The 22,592-nt window shown below is 47.9% G+C and overlaps 1 protein-coding gene across 5 annotated transcripts; it reads right to left on the bottom strand.

The window, feature by feature from the left end:
* Positions 1–281: 281 nt before the first annotated feature.
* On the bottom strand, positions 282–20,775 carry LOC143338045 (zinc finger MIZ domain-containing protein 2-like). Of its 5 annotated transcripts, XR_013079216.1 has the most exons (21): positions 20,198–20,775; positions 15,055–15,156; positions 13,455–13,572; positions 11,908–12,110; positions 10,887–11,055; positions 9,844–10,050; positions 9,291–9,503; positions 9,023–9,106; positions 8,738–8,915; positions 8,402–8,543; positions 7,746–7,824; positions 6,524–6,655; positions 6,304–6,409; positions 5,797–5,954; positions 5,648–5,715; positions 5,488–5,556; positions 5,131–5,372; positions 4,404–4,525; positions 3,336–3,536; positions 996–3,014; positions 282–945 (listed from the first exon to the last, which is right to left on the bottom strand). XR_013079216.1 is itself a non-coding variant. In XM_076758167.1 (20 exons), exons 2-20 carry the CDS (start codon positions 15,102–15,104, stop codon positions 2,907–2,909), a joined length of 2,649 nt encoding a protein of 882 aa, XP_076614282.1. In that variant the 5' UTR covers positions 15,105–15,156; positions 20,198–20,775; the 3' UTR covers positions 282–2,906. The 5 variants fall into 5 exon arrangements, 4 of the variants coding, with proteins under 4 accessions (XP_076614282.1, XP_076614284.1, XP_076614285.1 ...); XM_076758167.1 differs by having other exon boundaries at positions 282–3,014; XM_076758169.1 differs by lacking the exon at positions 20,198–20,775 and adding an exon at positions 19,789–19,904 and having other exon boundaries at positions 282–3,014.
* Positions 20,776–22,592: the final 1,817 nt, after the last annotated feature.

Raw genomic sequence — 22,592 nt, 5'->3', positions numbered from 1 at the left:
TAACACTGAAGTACAATATTTCCTTCTCAAATGTAGTACAAGTATTAATGGCTGTGACAAACTTATAATAATACCATTACATAATATTTTCAGAGGGAAATATTCTACATTTTACTCTGCTGTAGTTTGCAGATTAAGTTAAAAACTATGATCCTATTGAATATAATGCATCACTATAGATGAATCCATGCAACAGTTCTAACCTCCACTTGAACAGCAGTAACATTAAATACCTCAGTACGAAACGTATTCACAGCAGGTTTAGACACCAGACGACCGACTCTGTCAAATAAAGTGATTTTTAATTCTGATTCTGAGCTTCAGTTGAGGGACAAAGTAACTGTAGGTACAATGACGATTATGGTTAAAAAATAAATAGAAAATAATGGCAATTACAATGTGTTACAAAATATGTGGAATAGTTTACATATTAAAAAACTTTTTTTCTAGCAAATTTGAAGTTAAATAGTCCATAATTTCCAAATATAACATTACTGTGATGCTCTGTTGGCAAAGAACGTTACTTCTTGCTGCCTTGTCGGGGCGATGTTGGACCACAAAGTCGGAAAAGTGATTCATAGAAAAAAAGGTCAGCTTTAAAAAGTGGTATTAAGAATAATTTCTGCATCTTTAACTGCGTTACTCGATGTCAGCTGACTGCTTCCTGTCATACCTGCGTCAGTGTGACCTCAGATTTTATCATATGCTAACATACAGTATGTTTACAGAGCCAACAATGATCCATTATCCAACTAATAACATTAAAATTACCATGATTAACAATTCATTTGATACACACACGTTCTCTAATGAAAACAGCTGATTATACAGTACATGAACCCGCGTCAGGATGGGTTATACATGTCAAACCATCGAAAAACATACGAATAGCTTTCAAATGGCAGAAAATGCCATGACACACAGCTGTACTCATTTACAGTATGTCTGTCTGTCTGTCTAACCCCCCCCCCCCCCAACAGAGAGTGAAAGTCAACAGAGGGAAAGATGGGAGTTTCTATATATTTCACAGTGCTGAAGGATGTCGGCGACACAATGAACCTCAGCGCTCTGCCAACGTCATGTGTACAAAATGTCCACTGTACATCTTTTTTTTCCGTGTTTAACATGAGGTCAACGTTATTTCTTTTCACTTCGTATCTGACTCATCAGCTTAAAGAAAAACTGTTAACTGCCCCTATCTTACACCACAACCAACAAACACACCCGACTCCAAAACAGCCTGAACTCTGTGGAAAGCATAAAACCAGAATCAATCAATAATCAATCTGTCCACTGACAGCAGCTCCATGTGTTCATCTCCTTCATCCTTCACGTGTTCACAAAGCGGTGAACCTCACTCCATCCTTTCATACCCAATCATGATGCTCTCACCTGTGACCAATCAGCCTGTTTACCTGTGGAATGTTCAAACAGGTGTTTTTGGAGCGTTCCACATCTTTCAGTCTGTGAAACGTGTCGCTGCTTCAGATTCACAATAAGAGATATTTACAGAAATCAATGAAGCAGATGAGGAAGAACATTAAAGCTGTTCTCAGGTCAGTTCATGTCAGAGAGGATCAGCAGGTGATCACATTCTACCTTATTTATGGTTTACACAGCGTCTCACCTGGTTTGGAATCAGGGTCGTATTAAAGGATGAGTCTGGTGACATCATATATTTCTCTTATTGTCAACAAATCCCATGAAAGGACAAACCGGCAGAGGATGCTAACTGCTAACAGTTGACTGTGTGCATCACAGCCTGACCTCCATTAAAACACATCAGTGAGCCTCACTGAACACACACACTGTAGTTTATTCTGACTCAGTCACACACACTCCATCCTGCCGCCACAAACACACACTGCAGCACCAAAAAAGGATTCATCCGCTGCTGAAAATAGTCCCCATCAAATGTATTGTTTCCTCCTGCTTGAGTCACGTTTAGTTCCAACTACAGTGACCATCTGCTTTAGAAATGTGCCTTTTTTAACAGTATTATTGTAACAAAAGTGGAAATTTGACCCATTTGTGAGTCTTCAGTAGGAGCCAATGGGCTTTGGGCTGAGAGCCACAGACAGGGCAGGTGAGTCAGAAACACATGAGAGCTGCTGACAATGAGAAACATACTGAATATCAGGAGCTTTAGTCTTTAATGCAGTGGTTCCCAAACTGGGGGGTGACCTCAGGGGGGTGTGAGCAAAGCATGGAGACGTTTGTGAAGGTAAATTTAAAGCAGGCGATGAATGAGCCAATCGTCACTGCTCCGTAACGCCAAATCACAGCTGCTCAAATATTACTTTACAACTCTGAGAGCTGACACAGTGATGATGATCGGTCGCTGTTTCGCCGTGATGGTCATGAGGTAAGGAGTGGGAACATTTGTGTACAAATGAATCTACCAGGAATATGCGTGTGTGCTGTTCACGTATGCAAAAGAGGCCCAGAGAGAAAACGTCTGGGAGCCACTGGATTCATGTGCCCATCGCCTCCACATGAACACATCACAGCCTCCGTCAGCCTCCACTTCCACTGTTAACACTGTACTTAAATCCTTCAGCCTGCGGCGTGTGCTATAGTTTAAGATGCTGGTCTGCAGAGTCAGCGCTGACGTTCTGCTGGATTCTTCATACGACAGACGGTGATCACATGACAAGTTCCCCTCCTGTTCCTGTTTCCTGCACTGACTGACTGTCAGAGGACAGCAGGACACCCCGAAAAGACAAAGACACACAAAAGCACTCACTCACACGCACGCACGCACGCACGCACGCACGCACACACACACACACAGACACACACACACACACACACAGAGCAGTCTTCAGCCGGTGAGGGCGGAGCTACAGCAAACGGAGGCGCAGAGGCCGGGCTGGAAGATGGCTGCGGCGACGGCGTGAAGGGCGTCAGTTGTTCTCAAACAGAGACAGCAGGTCATCGCTGCTGTTGGTGGGGAGGTCGGGGGGGCCCAGGTAGGACAGCAGCTCGTCCGGGTTGGTCAGCTCAGGAAGGAGCTTAACGACAGACGCAGACAGAGAGAAATTGTTGACTTATTATTGTCACACTTCAGTTTTTGTCAGCTCTGTTGGTCAGTTCACCTTTAGACAGAGACAGGCTAGCTGTTTCCACCTGTTTCCAGTCTTTATGCTAAGCTAGGCTAACGGCTGCTGCCTGCAGCTTCATGTTTAACATAAGGGCATTAAAGTGGAAGAAAATCTGTGGTTTTTCCAAAATGTCTTCCTGTGGGAGACATCTGGCGCTCTCTTATAAAGGTCAGCAAGATCTTTACCCACGTTAAAGTCCTGCAAACGTGTGATCATCGGGCTTCCACTCACATCTAGTGCATGATCGGCTCCCTCGCCTCCAGGCGCTCCCGGGCCTCCCAGACCAAAGGAGCCTTCGCCCTGCAGACGGGAATTCTGGGTACCGGCGTTCCGCTGTGGCAGTGGACTGCCGGCGTCACCGAGACTGTGAACACCTGAACCGTGCTGCTGCAGGATGCCGTGGGCGTGCTCGATTCGTCCGGGATGAGGCGTCTGACGGTGGCCGACCAGGAAGAGACACAAAGACAGAGAGAGACACGAAACACGAGGACAAGCTTTATTTTAATGTCAGAGAAATGAATTCAGAGTGCGTCAACGCTGTGCACGAGGTGGTCTTTCCTTCAGAGGCAGAGCACCAGAAGGGCGCGACAGAAGAGGAGGACTTCCTGTAAAACCTTCAGCAGACGGACGAGCAGCTGGCAGCGACAGGCGGGTGAGCGGCAGATATGCACTGAATATCTTCTCAGTCAGTGCTGTCGACTTCAGGTTCGGTTAAAGGCTCTTCACTGAACTCACAAGCCAGACGGAAAAGACAGTCAGTGTCACACAACAGCCAGAGAGCTAGAGGAGGGCATCGCTAAGACCAGTCCTACGGACACTGCTGACTGATCCGGTGCTTCAACAGCACTCTCATCCATTATTTCTGGTATTTTGTAAGAACAAAAAAAAACTAATTAAGGATAATTATTTTCTAATGTGTGCTCCATCACACAGCTTTACTGTGCGCATGCATGTACTCCTTCCTTTGTTTGCAGAAGACTTGTTGCAGTGATAACAAGTGTTGTCACCTCCACTGGCTGAAAAACAACCAGATCAAAGAGATTTGACCGCCGTCACATTCAGGCAATGATGCCTTGGTGTGAGCTGCGTGACAGAAACCTCAAACTCACGCAGCGGCGCCTTCTGTCCGCACTCTATTCATACTCTGGCTGCCATTGATGCCAACTCGAGCATTAAGGAAAACGTCCTGAGTGAGTGGAACAGAAAAGACAGCGATGCCCGTCACTGCGGCCGGAGGCTGCGGCCGGAAACGGGCTGCTGTGTGCGCTCGCACAGGTGTTACACAACAAAGAGTCTCACCTGCTCGGGCTGATACGGCAGCGGAGGCGGCGGTCCAGAAGAGGCGTACTCTCCGAGCGTCGGGGTACCGGGAGTGTTGGGGAAGTCTGTGAACCCCGATTGGCCGGAGAATCCCTGGCTCCCTAAAACCACAACAAATGTTACTTCAAAGAGGCAAATAAAAAGAGGTCAGCGTGGACAAAAGCGTGCAGCTGGACGAGGACATGCGCAGGGGGATGGGGACGCTCAGGCTGCACTCACTGGTCTCTGCTGCTGAAAAGCTGTTCTGGGTCACCTCACATCTAAGAGCAGATCATCTGTTTGACTGAGCTGTGTGACCGCGACATAATACACACATTATATTCTACACCAGTGGAAAGAACACGTTTCCATATTTGACTCACGTGCAATTCGATGTGCCAGTGGTACATTTTCATGACACCAGAATCTCAATGAACATAAATACAGTTGATTTGTATTTTTTATTCTGCTTCCTCTCTTACTGTCCTCATCTTACCTCATGCAGCTTCAGAAAGGTCTTGTGCATCTTACAAGCCCTGAAAATTTGCCTTCAAATCCAGTTTTTCTCTCTTTTGTTAAACTCCCTCAACTAAACAAACAGTTTATAACAGACTTATAAGCATTAAACATTTGTTTTCTCATTTCAGCCGACTGACACTGCTGCCGTTCTGCTGATTTCCAGCTCTCGTTTTCACTCTTTGGTGACATTTCTGAAACTCCGCCCCACCTGGCCTGGTGTAGTCGGGGGTGTTCCTGCCCCCTGCAGTCACACTCTGGTAGGGGGACAACGCCGGGCCCAGAGCGGCGATCATTTCCATCACATTCGGCAGGACCATGTGACTCGGGCTGACTGTCCGGCAGCGTTTCAGGACCGGGCCGTCGGGCTCCTCCTTTATGTGCAGGTCTGGTTTGACGGGCACCGGCCTCCACCCGCACACCGGGTCTATGGTGATCTCCTCGTAGTCCGAACTGACGGAGGAGCGCACAGATGGGCTTTAATTACACCAAAAGTTACGGGACGGCAAACAGAAAGATGTCAGCATAAATGATTTGATTGACATGAACTCCACAGATTAAGACTCACTTCTGGATGTAGACCAGAATCCCGAGCATGTACTGGTCCACCTCCAGCCCCTCGAGCAAAGCCGTTTTACTGTGAACGACAGGAACAAGCTGCTGGTCACGTTTCACGCTGAGAAAACCTGATTCTGAAAGGTGCCACGAGGCCAGGACACTGAACGTACTTGCACACAGGACATCTCCAGGTCCCTCTTTCACAGTTCAGCTGCAAATAGGACTCCAGGTCGAAACACTACGAAATAAAGAGGCCAGCATGAGAGAACTGATTTCTCTGTGTGGGTGGATGTAAACAGGTGCGTGTGTGAGACTCCACCTGTATGTGTCTGCAGTCGTGACCTCTGGCTGGCAGCTGGATGCGTCTGAACGTGATCGGGCATTTGAGAGACACTTTGATCGCCGTCTGCTCCACGCCGTCCTCTCCGTTCAGACCAGGGGTGCCGGGGATGGTGCCGCTGCTGAAATTTCTCTTTACTGAAACAAAGAGGCGGCAAACAGGAGGCAGAATCACCCTGCTGCTCAGCGAAAAGCACTTTCCTGAAGCTCAGGACAACTCGGAGCAACGTCTTCAAGTTCAAGGACCAGTTTGAAGGACTTAGTGGCATCTAGTGGTCAGATTACAGATTGCAGCCAACCACTGCCGAATCGGGCCCTCTTGATGCAGTACAATAAGAATAAAGTTATAAATAAAGTAAAGTAGTAGTACCTCAGAATTGTATTTCAGTGCAGTACTTGAGTAACTGTGATACAGAACCACTGGTGTAACTTCTTTTTTGCACCAAGGTGACACTTTCAAATCACAGTCAGCTGGATTTCAACTCACTCTTCGTGATGCAGTGCTCGGCCGGCAGGAGCCTCTTCTTCATCAAACCCTGCAGGACAGACCGGACAGACGGCCGGTGGACCAACTGCAGCACAAACAGGTGGGACTATGGAGAGAGAGGAGGGGAAAAATGCTTAAGATGGGATTTAATGGATGTAACGTAAACGTGTCGGACTGTGGGAACGTGAAGCGCAGACAGGAAGCGGTCGCTCGTACTCACACAGCAGCAGGCCGTCACTGTGATCTGTACGGTGTTACGTCCCGGCTGACACACTTGCTTTAGGTACAAGGGCTTGTGGGAAGTTTTGTTGTCGCCTCTTTCAATGCACAGAGGAGTTGCATTGACGCTGACCTGGTGCAGAAGGAGAGAAGGGACAGAATGAAACGACGAGCGGCGCCGTCACGATCAAAAAAGCTTGGTTGACGATTGATTGTCATTCATAGTTGCAGTTAACGATTTAACTGTGGTTTTCTGCTCATTTGATGCACCGTGACTCGCACCGGTCACCTCAGAAGGCCAGAAATGTGTTCTCACATGAGCCGAGACCAGCAGCAGTCAGGCTATCACGTGTTTTTCCTGACACTGAAGCCTCAGCAGAGTTTACTTACCTCAACCTTTCTTCTTTTCATCAGTCAACATGCAGCACAACTTTGAACTGCATTTACAGAAAATCAGCACCAAAACCAGCAGATATGTAAATATTAAGAATGATGCTGAGTGCATCAAGCTAAACAGCTGGTGGCGCTATTCTCCAGTCAGGTGGCTTTAAACCTTTGCAGAGGAGTAGGAGGACAAAATTTCATTCTTTCTATTGTTTACTGCCTCGTCATTCTTTATATATATTCTTTATATTTTGCACTACTGAACTTATTGTTAGTCAGGCTGAAAGACAGCATTTATTTCACTTTTCTGGACGAGTTTTGATTTTCATCCCGGCTGCTGCTTCACGGTAACTTTAACAGCTGAATCAAAAATCATTCTGTGAATGAATTATCATCACAACATCCAAGTTTACCAATTTCAATTTCAGTTTGAAAAAACAACATTTTTAACATTATCTGTCCTCGTGATGACAAAAAGAAAAGAAAAGAAGAAGGCCAAGAAAAGCACAAGATTATAATGAGGCGAAGAAAAAGAAGAAGAAAGAAAAGAAGAAAGAAGGAAAAGAAAAAGAGGAAGAAAAAGAACAAGAACAAGAAAGGGAAGAAAAAGAAGAAAGAAGAAGAGGGGAAAAGGAAAAGCAGGAAAAAGAAGGAAAAGAAGAAGAAAAAGGAGAGGAAGAAAAGGGAAAAAAGAAGAAAAAAGAACAAGTACAAGATAAAGAAAAAGAGGAACAAAAGAAAGAAAAGAAGAACAAGAAAGAAAAAGAGAAAAAAGAAGAAAAAGAGGCAGAAGAAGAAGCGGTGTCTTCTTTCTCTCATTAGAAGCTGCGGCTGCTTACCTGTACAGAGGCGGGCCAGTTGGTGTTCATCTGTCTGTCCTCGTGGTGGTAACACTTAAACTGCAGCTCCAGATCCGGTCTGCAGGGGGCGACACAGCACAAACCATGAGAGGGGCTGGGTGGGGTTATCAAACACTCCTCATTTGTTTTTCCTCATCTGGTGTTTGTAAAATCGCTCAGGAAGAGAGACGTGTTGTTACAGAGGCACATTTTTATTCATATTCATCCATAATTCACCTGATTTCAGCAGAGATGAGAAGACTAGTCTGAGGTTATGACACTGGACAACATAGAACAACAACATCAGAGTCAGGCTTTCACTATGATGACCAATTTTTCCATGAGTTCGCTCTCAGTGCTCATGGGAACACCCTGTTATCAAGATCTCTGACAGGAAGTGCGATTTTGTGTTTCTAGCTTCTTCTTCTTCTCTTGTGTCCCAACTTTTACTGGATTTTTCCTTTACACACAACTTCAGGTGTGAGAACGCCTCTGTTATCTGGTCACCACATATACAGTCGCTGTTTTTGGGAAAACCGTCTCTTTGTGGTTAAAAGGTATTTCAGGTTCACCGTGTGGGAAATGTGACTTCCACAAGGTGTTCGACTCCCCGACAGACGATCTGAGGGCATGTGAGGTCGAATCAGCCGTCCTACCTCAGCATGAGCGTTTTGTACACCGAGTCTCTCAGCTGGAAGGCGTGGTTACTGACGGCCAGGTTGTGCTCCAGCCTGAACGGCTCCAACACGACGCCGTCTCGCACCGGGAAAGTCAGACGCAGGTCGTCGCTGGGGTTACCTGTGAAGGGAAAGCAGAGGCGGCTTTTAGGGCGCTCAGCAGGAAATTCTACCAGGAGAGCAGGAAGCTTTTGGGGAACTCTCTTTTTCTTGGGATACACTAATGTCCAGACAAAGCATGAAACAGGAAGTCTGCGCGCTCCAGGTGAGATGTACCTGGAGAAAGTGTTCAGTGTTTCCTGCAGCCGGTCTCACCTGTGGAGGGCTGCTGGGTGCTGATGTTGGGTTTGATGTCCGGTGGGAGGTAGGGGGGTTTGGCGTCCTGGCCCGGGGACAGGTAGGGAGGTACGGACGTCCCGGGCGTCATCGGAGGCGTGGGATTCCCTCCCATCGGCGAGCTGGGATATCCGGGCATCACTCCGCTCCGACCTGGCTGAGGGACGAGGACGAGGAAGAGCATTTAGAGCTTCAGATCTTCAGAGCGTCTCAGATGAAGTGAAGAGCTGGACTCCCCTGAGGGGCGGAGTTGAGTGCACTTACCCCGCTGACCGCAGCCTGCGTGAAGGCATTGTATCCTCCTGCTCCTCCAGATGGCACGCCGCCCTGACCGTTGAACGGCTCTGACTGCAGAGCAGAAACAAATACGAGATTAAATTTTTTTAATTTTTTAATTTTCCCGATTGATCATCAAGCATTTTCACTATCAAATAATTGATATTTATGGATCATCAAATTCTGACGTCAGCCTCAAACATCCGGAGTCTCTGCTTCTGGCTTCTCTGCTGGAGAAGCCAGTGGAAGCCGTTACCTTATAGTACTGTGGAGGGTTGGGCTGGCCGGCTCCGGGGGGGAACGGAGCCGGGTTGTGCGATCCAGACGTGTACTGTCCCATGAGGGGCATCCGAGCAGAGGGGTAAGAGGGCGAGGGGGCGCACCGCTGCTGCGGACCAGCGGGGTACTGCAGAGGCTGGTTCGGGTACCCTGACATCCCACCAGAGCTGTACTGCTGCACCGGAAAACCCTGGAAACAAAAGGAGCTTCAACAACTTCCACATTCAGCCCAAAAATCGATGTGACCGCCAGCATCAATGGCGTTAAACACAGTGATGGAACAATAAACAGGAAGTCGTCCATCACGCCGGGCTCGGTTGAGGGGAATAATTGATGAATTGATTGTCAAAGTAGTTGCTGATTTATTTTCTGCTGATTGATTGGTCAATCAATCGACTAACTGCGTCAGCTCTAATCATCACTGCTGCGATAATAATCAAACACACTGTGTGTATTGTGTATGTGAGCCGTGTGTTTGCTGTTCGTTTGAGGACCCCCCCCCCCTCCCGGTGACCCCCCCCCTCACTGACCTCTGAATGAAAAGGCCGTTTGAGCCCTTGCTGGCCGCCTGGATAACCTCCATGGTGCGGCATCTTCTGAGTCTGGGCAGGGTGGGAGGGATACAGGCTTCCGGTAGTGGGCGGAGGTCCGGGCCTGGAAGAGACCATCCCTGGAGGAGGGCCGCGGGGGCCCGAATGAGACAGGAACTGGGTGCTGTAAGAGGATGCTCCACCCATCTGGGAGGGAAAAGGAAGTACGACAGCACGAGGTAAAAACACAGCTTAGAGAGTATGTGTGTGTGTGTGTGTGTGTGTGTGTGTGGGTGTGTGTGTTGGGGGGGTGGGGGTGGGGTGGGGGTGAAAGTCCAGATCCTGGATTCATCAAACATCTCAGGACTGAAGTAAAAACTACGACGCTGTACATGAAGTTCTCTTCAGGCTTTCAGGATTTTACCAATAAACCATTTGTGACCCGAATCATCAAGCTGTTCTTCACTCAACGTCTCTGTTTCCCGCACAGTCGGTCAAAGAGGATTCTCCCAATAAGCTCATAGTTTATCAACAGACGTCTGTGGAGGAGATGACTGAAACATCTGGCCACTCGGGACAGATTTCCTCCTCTGAGACTTGTGATAAATATGACTCCAGAACTTTCTCCAAAGAAATGAGCCACATTTAAAGTAAAGCTTCAGGGACATGAAAGATTATCAGCTTAAACAAGTATGTACAGTGACATCTACGCTGTTGGACAGCCTGCATTTACTTTGTTCACATATCTGGAAGCAGGACTATGAGGACCGCGTGCTCCTACAGCGACTTTTGTCAACTGTGTTTTGTATATAGAGTCAACACTCTGTCAAATGATGTGATGTCTCTGCCTCTGCCATGTGCCCCGACTCTGTAAACAGCGTCTGCTTTTGAACTCCTCCCATAGACCTGCAACCAAACATCACAACTCCGCTGTGTATAAACACTATGAGAAGAACTGAAGAACTTTAAGACTGAGAGGCTTTCTATAAATAATCTAAATGTGACTTTGGGCAAAGTTTAAAAGTGGTTTTTCAGACGGTTACCTGTCCATAGCTCAGCTCCTGGTTCTGCTTTTCCTGTATTGCTGCAACAGTTGCCGTGGCGGTGGCAGTTGCTGTGGCGGCGGCGGCGGCAACAGCGGCGGCGGCAGCCTGAGTGAAGTCAGAGGGAGGACGAACGCCCAGACCGGCGCCTCCACTGTTACCGGAGTAACTGCAGGGGAAGACGGGGAGATGAGTGGGCGGCGAGCTGAAGGCATGAGCGTGTGAGGTGTCATCGTGAGCGTGAGTCAGAGCCGTGGGTGAGAGCCGCCATGCTGACATATGCTGATACAGAAACCAGCAGAAACAGCACGAAAACACACGACAACGCTGTTCAATCGTCAAAGTCACGTGGGAGAGCATCACAGCCAGACATGAACTGCTCGGCGCTGAACGAGAGGAAGCTCAAAATTATGAACTTCTTCACTAAACAGGTGCTAATTATGTCTTCGACACCTGCTGCCGTGAACAGCTCCCATGACGTTTCCTTACGTGACGTTTATTGTGTTTATTTCCTGGGTTTAAAACCATCCGGCCAATCGACCAGAACCAAAACAAACTGAGCTGAAATCAAGTTTTTTAGATGAATTTTCCTTCAGTAACAGGTGGGTTTTTAGCCACGCCAGCAGTGTAGCTCCAGGGGTGGCAACGGTCCAGCCTGACACAGGTACTGGACTGGTCCCCTGAGGATGAATCCCTCAGACTCCCATGATCCTCTGAGGTTCACGTTTATGGCTCTGAGTGAAATATCAGAACAAGTGTTTGATGGATCGTCATGAACTTTGGCTCAGCCATTCACGGTCCCCAGAGGATGAATCGCAACCATTCTGTTGATCCCTTAACTGTCCATCATCAGGTGAGCATTTAAATGTGTGTAATTAGCAAACGTTAGCATGCTAAACTAAGAGAACGTCTGCATCTAATCGTCAGCATGTTAGCATTTAGCCTAAACCACAGAGCAGCTAGCACGGCAGTAGACTTATTTCGTGATCGCGGTCAGTGTGATAAGTAATGGCTGCCATACCTTCCACCGTAGCCTGATCCTGGGTTGTAAGCGGCGCCGGGACGTCCGTACATGACCGGCTGGCCGTAACCTTTCGAGACGGCCTCTCCGTACGACTGCTGGCCCATGAACTGGGAACCCATGCCAGGACCCATGCCGGGGCTGCCGCCGGGCATCATGTGGCCGCCAGAGCTCTCACCCGGACCCATGGGCGCACAGAACACCTACACGGGAAACGGAGAGAGTGAAACAGAGCCAATCAGAGGAGGGATGGTGGAGGAGAGGCAGAGGTGACACCTCACAGTCAGACTGAGTCTTATGATTAATCAAAGTGAAACTGGGACTAAGACACGAAGCAAAAAGAAGCCACAGAAGCACATTTTCTCATCCGAGAGAGACGGGCATCCCTCGAAACCAGAAAATCACTCAATCTTACACTCACAGCCGCGTTTCTTTTCTCTGTACTTCAGAGATACATCATTTTCCAGGAGGTTTCCTGGAAAAACCTACACAATCTGCTACTGACTGCAGACACAGTCCTTGAAAGAAAAGCTCCATTTAAAGCAGGTATCGACTCATTTAAGGACGCCACTAACATTTCTTTGTCATTAGCGATCAATCTGCAGATCCTCTGGTTCATAAAATGACAGAAAACCACTGAAAAATGCGGCTGAAGACACAGTGTGAATATAAAGCTTGTGGGTATTTGAAATCAAATGTTCTGCTGCAGCTCTCCCACATCCTCCTCTTAGAAGGAGCAACAAATATTATTTAATAAGATGTGAGAGTTGCAGTGAAAAAGGCTCCAAAGAGCCGATGGAGGAGTAAAAATATGTGAAGACTGAGACACATTTATCAAGCAGCTCCCTCCTACTCACAGTGAGGTGTAGGCGTGACCTTTAGCAGCATCCTGCAACTGTTTATTTACGACGACGTGGATTTAGCCTACGTCTGCTCCATTGATAACTCTGTTCAGGAAACTCTGCTGGTGATGGAGGAGGTGTCACAAGCCGCTTTACGACAGCACTGACGAGCGGACGGACAGAGAGCGTTCAGAAACGCGAAGCCGGCTTCGCGTTCGATGTCGTTCAGAGGTGTGAGAGAAGCGGTGTGAGCTGACTACCCCGATCTGAACTGTGGACACTCCTTTAAGCATCGTGACCAAAAACAGGCTGACCTGCAGAGCGCTCTTTGACCTGGCTGTTCAGCACTTTTAAGTTTAGATTTCACTTGAACTCTCAGCGACTGATCGCTCGCCCACTGTGGGGCAGCAGAAAGCAGCTGTGAACGCATCACCGCCGTCAGTATCTCACATTAGAGAGTCGCTGTAAAGCTCGTTAAAGCTGATAATTAAACACCTCTGTTCACACTGTCACATGCCATTTGTCCTAAAAGTATTGATCAAGGCTGCTCTGTATCAATAGAAATCTGATTTCATTTGGCTTAAATCTATCTGTGGCGATCTGCTCGTATGAGCTTTGACAGTAAATAAACACCCGCCGCTCTGCTCTGCTCTGATTGGCTCCTAACAGCACATAAAACAGGAGGAGCGCTGAGACATGTGTTACCTGGCTGTGTGTGGGATTGGTCACGCCCCACACTGTGGTTACTACAGAGAGAGATCCCGCGTGCTGATTGGTGCCTGGTTGCCAAGAGACTGGGTCATTTAGGAAGGGGCCGTCACTGCTGCAGAAGGATATGAAGGCGAGTTACTGGTTAGGAAGGTTCAGGAGAGCATTCATCAAGACATCGACGACATGGCAGCGTTAAGGACAAAAGTGTTGGACACGTCATCGGGGCGTCTTTGTCCTGCAGCTGCACAGAGGCAGCACCCAACAAAAGGTACATCAGACACCTTGAGCTAACCGTTAACCTGAGCTGGTTCACTCATCCGACGGCTGAGGTCACCCTCTGCTTCCTCCTTTAAACCATTTCCTCAGCAGGAAACGACCACAGCAGCGTTACAGTCACACACGTCCACAGAGGGAATCTTCACCAGCAGGACTGAAGCCTTTTTTTAAATTCCACTGTCAATTTCTCTCTCTTTTTTTTTTTTTTTTTTTTTGCAAAGTCTCATAAGCTTCAGCTGTCAAACACACGTCTGCAAGCCTGAACTGAGCCACTTTCTGAGGCTGCCTGTCACGTCAACACGTCTCCGGCTTTCATGGCTTCCCGGAGAGAAACAGAGCAGTCAACAGGCCTGAGGCTGAGCGGAGAGCGCTCAGCAGCCGACCGTCCTCACGGTTTGTGATCTGAAGCAGGCCGAGCCCAGTTTGGTGGAGTTCATTCACTTTTTCTGCCTCACCTGTACAGGTATATGCTTGGCGGTGACGCCACTCAAGATCTGTTCCTCACATTCTCTAGCAAAGCTAACAGAAACGTCTGATTTCCATCAGCGGAGCTCTGACTGAAGCCGAGCTGACACCAGTTTGATTTTGGCCCCACGTCGGTCGGCGCTGACTAGTTTCAGCATCGAGTCAATCAGCCGTCGCTTCATGTGCAGTTTCATCAACGGTCCGGCCGTGACGCTCATCTCCGGCAGGTTGGATTTTGGTGCGAGCAGCTCCACAGGCTGCCGTCAGAGGGTCCCTTATGAGCTGTGGTGAGCTTGTTTTCATCACTGCAGCCGTTTCCCACATGTTGAGGCTAAAACTGAGGCCTTGAACGAGACAAAACAACAGACAGATATCATCTGCTGCTCCGCACATTTCTTTCTAATCCCTGCAGCTCAGAGCAGAAGTGCACCAAATAACGCTGCCTCCCTCTCTTTTTGTCAACGCTGTTGAGGTCGTCTTGTTTGAATAAACTTTATTGGAACTGTCACAAAACCAGCGAGGGGTTTCCCTGCGTTTGAGCAGCGCTGTCATTGTTCTCAGGTACGATGAAATATCGCATCATGTAACGGTGGCGGATGGAAGCGCACATTTACTCCAAGTTTATTTGGAGGGAACTGAAGCTTGGGCTCAGTGAAGGCAGGTAACCCAACGAGATCCCGACTGTGATCCAGACCCCCAGGATCCACAACAAACCACGACAAATCCAGCACTGAGCGGAGCAGGTGAGGTGTCGTGAGGTTCAGCTGAGGACACTAAGCGTAATGTCACCGCGGCGTGTGTGTGTGTGTGTGTGTGTGTGTGTGTGTGTGTGTGTGTGTGTGTGTGTGTGTACCTTTGTGGATTGGAAGGCAGGGAGGGTTTCATGGAGTTGAGGGGGTTCATCGGATGAACAGGGGGATCATTCGAGAGCCCCCGCTGTCCTCAAGAGGCAGCCCTAAGAGGGACAAAGACGCATAAAAAGACGGTTACTCAGAGCTCATTTACTGCACAGCAACAATTTATCATCGCTGGAGCCCACACTGCGTGCACAAAGACACTGTGCCCTCCCACTCAGAGCCACTCACTTTAATCTGCGTGTGTGTGTGTGAGTGTGTGCGCGCACATCAAAACGTTAGCCTATCACTGACTGCTGTAGCTCTGATACCTCTCAAAGGAGGGGGAGGGGTGCTGCAAGCTAAATTTAGCTTGCTGATTTCAAAAGGAATTTAAGAGAACAGAGATGTGAAGAGGCAGCCTCTCCTCTCAGCAGCACATCAGTCGCTCGCTCGCTCGCAAACACACACACACACACACACACACACACACACACTCATCCGCTCTTCCATTCGGATCGTTTAATGACACCCCTCCATGTTTATCTGCACGCTTTCCCTCCGTCGGTACCAGATGTTTTCACCATCCTCGGCACATTCCTCGTCCCCGCTGCGCCGCCGCGCTCCTCCCGCCTCCCGCTAATGATTTTCTTTATCTGACGCTTTCCAACCGACATGCTAATTTTCCAACATCAGAGCCTCGAACACCCCCCCACCCCCACCCCACACACACACACACACACTTCTTCTCTTTGCTTCCTTTTTGCACTCTGCAGATTTGGGTCAGACGCCCCACATACTGTGTAGAAGGAGGCGGGGGGGGGGGGGGGGGGGGGTGCTCAGATCACATGACCGTTGTACCTGTTTTCCCACCTATCAAAAGGCACTGGCAGCCTCCAGACAGCACCTTGTAACTAAACCACACAAAGGGGGGGGGCACGTAGGACGTCTGTCTGTGTCAGGTGTTGAACGTGAACAGAGCAGCACAGACTGTACCTGCTGTGGATGATGGAGACACCATGTTCCCTCATGCTCTCTTTGCCTCTCCTAACCTCCTCTTCCTGACCTCAAGCAGCGGCTCCGCCTCTCCATTCAGCGGCTCGCCGTCTTTTCTCGCCTCATCCTTTCCCTCTGACCTCTCAGACCCTCGGCCGACCCTCCAAACCAGCTTTCAGCTCTGTGCTGAAGCAGATCAAAGAGATAACAGTTTATGGAGACGGTTCGATGCTTTAACCATCAGCCACATCTCTTTCTGATCTCCAGCACCGGAGCTGCAGCTAACTCTGATTCTCGCTGTCGTTTAGACTGCAGATGATTACCAGTTTGGTCTATAAGGCATCAGAAAACGATGAAAAATGCCAAACGCAACCTGAGCCTGAGGTGGTTTCATCGAACCAGCTTACTGCTCAGAATCCAAAGAGGGTCAGTTTGCTGAAATGTAATTCAACACAGAGAAGCTGCGAACTGTGGAAACAACAAACATGTGGCAAAAATGGCAATTATTTCAATAGTTGCAGATAAATTTCCTCATTAATTACTTGACTAGCTGTCATTAACTGACAGTTTGCACATCACGTGCACCAACTGATTCAGACATTTTTCATTATTCATTAGTCTGACGATGATTTTCTCGATTCTATGAAACGTCAACACACTGAAAAATGCTGCTTATAATTTTTCACTCTTTGAGGTTTCAGGTTCTTTAACGGTCTTGTTTTGTCAAACCAGAGTCCAAAACCAAAAAATATTCAATTTACAATGAGAACAAACAAAGAAAAGCAGCAAATCCTAAAATCTGAGAAGCTGCAACCATCAAACGTTTGATCATTACTTCATGTTTACTGTTGTAGACTCTTAATTTGAAGAGCCAAAATATTGATATATGCAGCCGGGATGCAACTAATGACTCCATTGTTTTCATTATTGATTAATTGGACCACGTTACGTCCGTAAGATGTTCAGACGTCTTTATACGTGCCTGAGCGACAGCCCAAAAGCCCAAATTATTCAGTCTACAGAGTTATAAAGCAGAAAATTTGTTTGTCTCTGTTACTGAAATGACTGAAACACTGAGTCAAATATTAAAACTGCTGCTCAAAACATGAATATTTGCTTGTTTTCTTTGTTTTCTATGTAAAATATGAAGCTCAAACTAATTTATCAACATTGTTAATAAAACATATGAATAACAAACAAGCGTTTGTGCATAAACATGTTTATATTTCACAGAAAATTTAAAAAAAAAAGTAAAAACTCCCAATGTTTGAGTTAACTTTGGTGTTTGTTCCAAACCTCAATCCCCTGCAGTCATCATCACTAATCACTTTGATAAGTGATTAATGGTTTAATTTTTCATGCTTCCGCCTCTTAAATGTGACGAATTGCTGCTTTTTCTCGTCTTAAATCACATTAAACTGAATCATTTTGAGGTTTGACTCCTGGTCAGAAAACATGTGAGGAGTCACTTCAGGTTCAGAAACTTTACAAACTGATCGATTAATGGGGGCAATGATCAGCAGATAATAAAACCTGTCCCTCGAGGCAGCCGTGTGTAAAACTGGTCAAAATTAGCTGCTTACATGTTAATGCATGCGTAACAATAATCCAGTCATAAAACAGTCACATGGGCCAATTTTTCATTAAGGATTTAAATACTTCCTCCATCACAACTTACAGGAGTCAATTAATGGACAGAACACAGTGATTTTCAGTACTAATCACTGGTTCAGGTGTTTGATATTTCTCGGTTTCGTTTTACTAAGAATTGAACGTCTTTGAGTTTCGGACCTGTCAGCGTGTCTTCCTCTGCAAAAAGTCTGTCAGCTCATTGAGAAAAATAATAAGCAGATGAACAGACGGCGGGAACCTGTCAGGAGCCTTTAGTGCCATAATTCAGAGACAGTGTTCATTCAGGGGTCCAACTCAGGTGTCAAAGCGATGACAAACAGGAAACGCATCACCTGTAACCGGCTGAAGGTGTGAGTGGCGTCACGCCGCCTGAGCTCATTTCTATTTTTGACTAAACAACCAATTCTGCAGCGTCTGAGTGGGCCGACGAGCCCGCCAGAAAACAACCTGCATCTGAAACAAAGCCAACAGCTGAGAGCAACGTCACATGACTACCACAGCTGTACAGTCACATCTGTGTACAAACCTGAGAGACGCTTTAAAGAACAACACGCACAGCAGTTTATGAAAGGTCAGAAAACCGAGGAGACAGCGGACAGGTGATTCTGTTATTCAGCTTAAAGTTACAACACCTGAGCGGACCACAAGATGCAGGTCAACAGCAGCACGAACGACATCCTGAAACGATCAAATCGACGTCTCTCTGAAGCCTTTACAACAAAAACTGAATGCGCTCATGGAGGATTCACTGCAGGACTGCTGGATTCACCTGAAAATTAGTTTCACCTGAAAATCCAAACACACTGTTATTGTCTCCACTGACTGATTAATCATTTGATCCATAAAATGTCAGAAAATCATGTGAAATGTCAATCACAACTCTCTCAAGGCGAGGGTGACGCCTTCAAAACACAAAGACACGAGTTTTACCATCACACAAGAGAAAAGCAGCTGCACAAAACTGAGAAACCAGAACTGTTTCAGCTCCAAAAATGACTCAAACAATCAAAACATTTGCAAACAAATCATTTTTCTGTCAATCTACGACTCAACCAGGTGATTACTGAAGGGAGCTTGGCAGGTAAATTGACACAGATCAGAGGAAAACACTTATTTCCTGCTACTTTTTAACAACAATCCCGCTTAACAATAACATGTGGAAACTGAAAGCACTTCTCTGAATGAGCAAATGACTGATGAAGGCCACTGCCTGATAACTCGTCTGCTGGATGAAAACACACTGAACAATATGTGAGCTTAACTGGCTGATCTGCATTGCACCTGCCTTTAATAAAGCACTAATTAAGAGTGTCAAAGGGATCTGAGAGATCACCAATTAACAGCCTCTTAAATACAGAAGAGGCAAACGACAGATGAGATATTATTACTCCAAGGAATGAAAGACTGTGTCACACTAACAAAAGACGTCCAGAAACAGTGAAGAAAAGACAAATAAAGGTCTGGAGGACTGAGTGTTGTCTGAGTGTGTGTGTGTGTGTGTGTGTGTGTGTGTGTGTGTGTGTGTGTGTGTGTGTGTGCTGACATTAAGTGTAATGGACAGCATGGTGTGTGCTACAGGTGCCTCAGTTGGATCAATGAATGGGCTGATTCTAATAATGACAGAACACAATGAGCACATCTGGATGCTTCACTTCAGCCTGCACTTTTCAGTCTTTCTAACCACCTTCTTCATCTTTTGCACGTGAGCACTGACCCAAACTAAATCAGTCTGGCTTCGAGCCAAGGCAACATGTTATTGTACCCATGATACATCCAGGAAGTCATGGCCACAGAGAAAAACAGGCGCTGGATACCTCACAGCCACACTGCAGCACAACAACAACCCATGCACATTAAAGCAACTGCTGAGAAACACCCGGACACCAAATGAACTTGTGCATTTCTTTCATGTTGTGGCCATTCATCTGTCGATGAGATGATTGTCAGAGCGATGCAAATCTCCACCTGCAGCCTGCTCCTGCAGCAACACAACCACAGCGTGCAGCTCGCGTTTGCAGCAGGACAGAACAAAGCATTTGAGCAGTGTGCTGGCTGTGGAGGAGTGCAGCCTCTCCGTGTCTGCACATCACTAAAAAGCAGCGCGGCAGATGTTTTCTTTCACCTACCTGGCCGCGCCGCTTAATAAACGCTGGTGTGTTGAGCTTGCAGTTCACCGCGAAACACGAGCATAATTAGGAAGTGTTAATAAAGAAAAGTCCTGTTCTGTAAAGCTGCGGTTTGTTGGTGCCGTGGCTTCAAGTTTGAATAATCTGTGGTTGTCTTGTTGGTTGTCTGGAGCCGGAGCTGTGGAGGGTCTTTAACACGCCGCCGCCGCCGCCGCTGCCGCTGCCGCGCTGCTGGCTGCGCCGCTGGCACCGTTAGCTACCCAAGGCTACTTAGCTCACGTTAACTTTGTGTAACGGCAGCTCGTCTTTCGTTACACCGAGTGAGTAATTAGCCACGCAGCAACGAAAAGCGCTAGCTAAGGAGCTAACCACGCTATCTTGATAGGTAATTGCCGTGAGAGGAGCTTACCTTCTGCCTGCCCCTGCTGCCAGACGATGAAGCCGCTTGACTGTAGACAGTTAAGTTAGCTAACGTTAGCTAGCAACACAGTGTCGCAGTCGGGCTAACAAGACAAGGCTGCTGGATAACCGTGTTGTCGAGCGATGTTAGACTCTTCACATATTTTCTCTTTGTTTTCACATCCCAGACTGTTGAGGAGTAAGTACACTATTCAGCACTTTAAAGAGTATCGTGCTGCTGTTATTTATTACAAACTTCCGTGCGGTGTCACCTATTAGCAGTATTATTAAGTAATAAGGCTAACTAAGCACCTAGCCGAGGTAATTAGAGTTAGCTTGTTGCAGGCTGTGTTTGGGCAGGCCATAACCTGGCAGCTCGGTGTACCTTCCTCATTGCACAATGAGCCGCTATAATATATTCATGAGATCACAGGGCTAATGTCTCCCACAGAGAAAGGCATTTTCCTGTCCCTCCTCCTGCAAGTCAGGCGGCTGACTGACTGCAGACCAGAGCAGCAGATCATTTCAGAGAAGAGGGTGGCGGTGTGAGCGCGTGCGTGCGTGCGTGTGGTGGAGATCATGGAGAGTGACGTCACCCGAAAGCGATCACGTATGTATGATCCATGTGTGTAACATGGTCTGTGGTCTCCTCTCAAAGCCATCATGCACCTGCAACACCTACATGTATGTCACACGCCAGCTCCTCAGCGCGCGCGCACACACACACACACACACACACACACACACACACAGAGGTAGGGTCTGTGTCACTTGAAGCAGGCAGTGTTTCAGCAGCAGGGCCGACAGCAAGTGTTTTGGAGTCATTAGAGGTGTCTGCAGTGTCTTGCCAGAGGGCAGTGCAGCGTGGAGAATAAAAAGTCCAACCTGCCGTGTTTTTCAGACCTCTGTTGCCCTGGAAACAGGTGCCGAGATTTCCCATTTCTTCATTTTTTCTCTACACTATCCATATCACCCCCCCCCCCCACCCCACCACCTCGACACTCCACACACTGCTGCTGCCTTGCTGCTTCCTCCCCCACGACCTGCCGCATAGTACAATCACACACACACACACACACACACACACACACACACAGTTTCCAATCTACTGCAGTCATTTCACAATGTCACAGGACGGACTAACCGACTCTTCCGCGACATAACTGCACACAAAACCTGAGAGCGCGCACGCCGCCGAAGCCCTGACCCTGCTTTGACTCTGAGGCTGAGCAGCCGTCAGCGCTGCAACGATCTGACCTCCAGCAGGAGAAAAGGGGGAGGTGGGGAGGGTTGAGGAGACAAAGAGGGAACGACTGAAATCAAGGACTGGTGGGAGTAAAAACAAAGCTGGCTGCACGCTCAGATTCAGCAATGTGGCTCATCTCATTCCTGTGTTTGTGGTGTAGGCGAGGGTAAAGTAGTGAAGTCAGCTTTATTTATTAAAGATCAGTATCACAAATTTTGCCTCAAGGGGTTTTACAGTCCATACAGCGTCCGACACCTCCGTCCTTAGACCCTCGATTCGGATGAAAAACCCGTTAATGGCAAAATTGGAGAAAACCTCAGGATGAGCAACAGACTGTGGACGCCTCCTCCAAAACAGAGTTGTGTTGAAAGCATCGTAGAAGTGCGTAGCAGGGGCAGGGACAGGGACAGAGACAGAGACAGAGACAGGGACAGACAGAGAGAGGGACAGGGACAGAGACAGAGAGAGGGACAGAGACAGAGACAGGGACAGAGAGAGGGACAGGGACAGAGAGAGAGAGGGACAGAGAGAGGGACAGAGACAGAGACAGAGACAGGGACAGACAGAGAGAGGGACAGGGACAGAGACAGAGAGAGGGACAGAGACAGAGACAGGGACAGAGAGAGGGACAGGGACAGAGAGAGAGAGGGACAGAGAGAGGGACAGAGACAGAGACAGGGACAGAGACAGAGAGAGGGACAGAGACAGAGACAGGGACAGAGAGAGGGACAGGGACAGAGACAGAGACAGAGAGAGGGACAGAGACAGAGACAGGGACAGAGACAGAGACAGAGAGAGGGACAGAGACAGAGACAGGGACAGAGAGAGGGACAGGGACAGAGAGAGAGAGGGACAGAGACAGAGACGGGGACAGAGACAGAGACAGGGACAGAGACAGGGACAGAGACAGGGACAGGGACGGGAAAAGTGCCATCTTGCTTTCCCTTCTCTCAAAATGTTGATTATGCTCACGGGAGCGCTGCGTGGAGTTCGGGCAGATGGTTCACCATATTGCACATGCACCCATTTCATAACTGTAGGTGTTATTTTGAATATTCATGAATAAAAGTGGTGAAGAGAGGAGGCGTGTGTGCTGCAGAGACAGAGACGGGCCGGAGACGTGCACTCAAAGCCGCCTCTGTCTCCTCACTCTCAGGCC

This window comes from Chaetodon auriga, chromosome 19 (genome assembly GCF_051107435.1).
Source record: "Chaetodon auriga isolate fChaAug3 chromosome 19, fChaAug3.hap1, whole genome shotgun sequence".
NCBI lineage: Eukaryota > Metazoa > Chordata > Actinopteri > Chaetodontiformes > Chaetodontidae > Chaetodon > Chaetodon auriga.
This window is presented reverse-complemented; position numbering and strand designations above follow the sequence as displayed.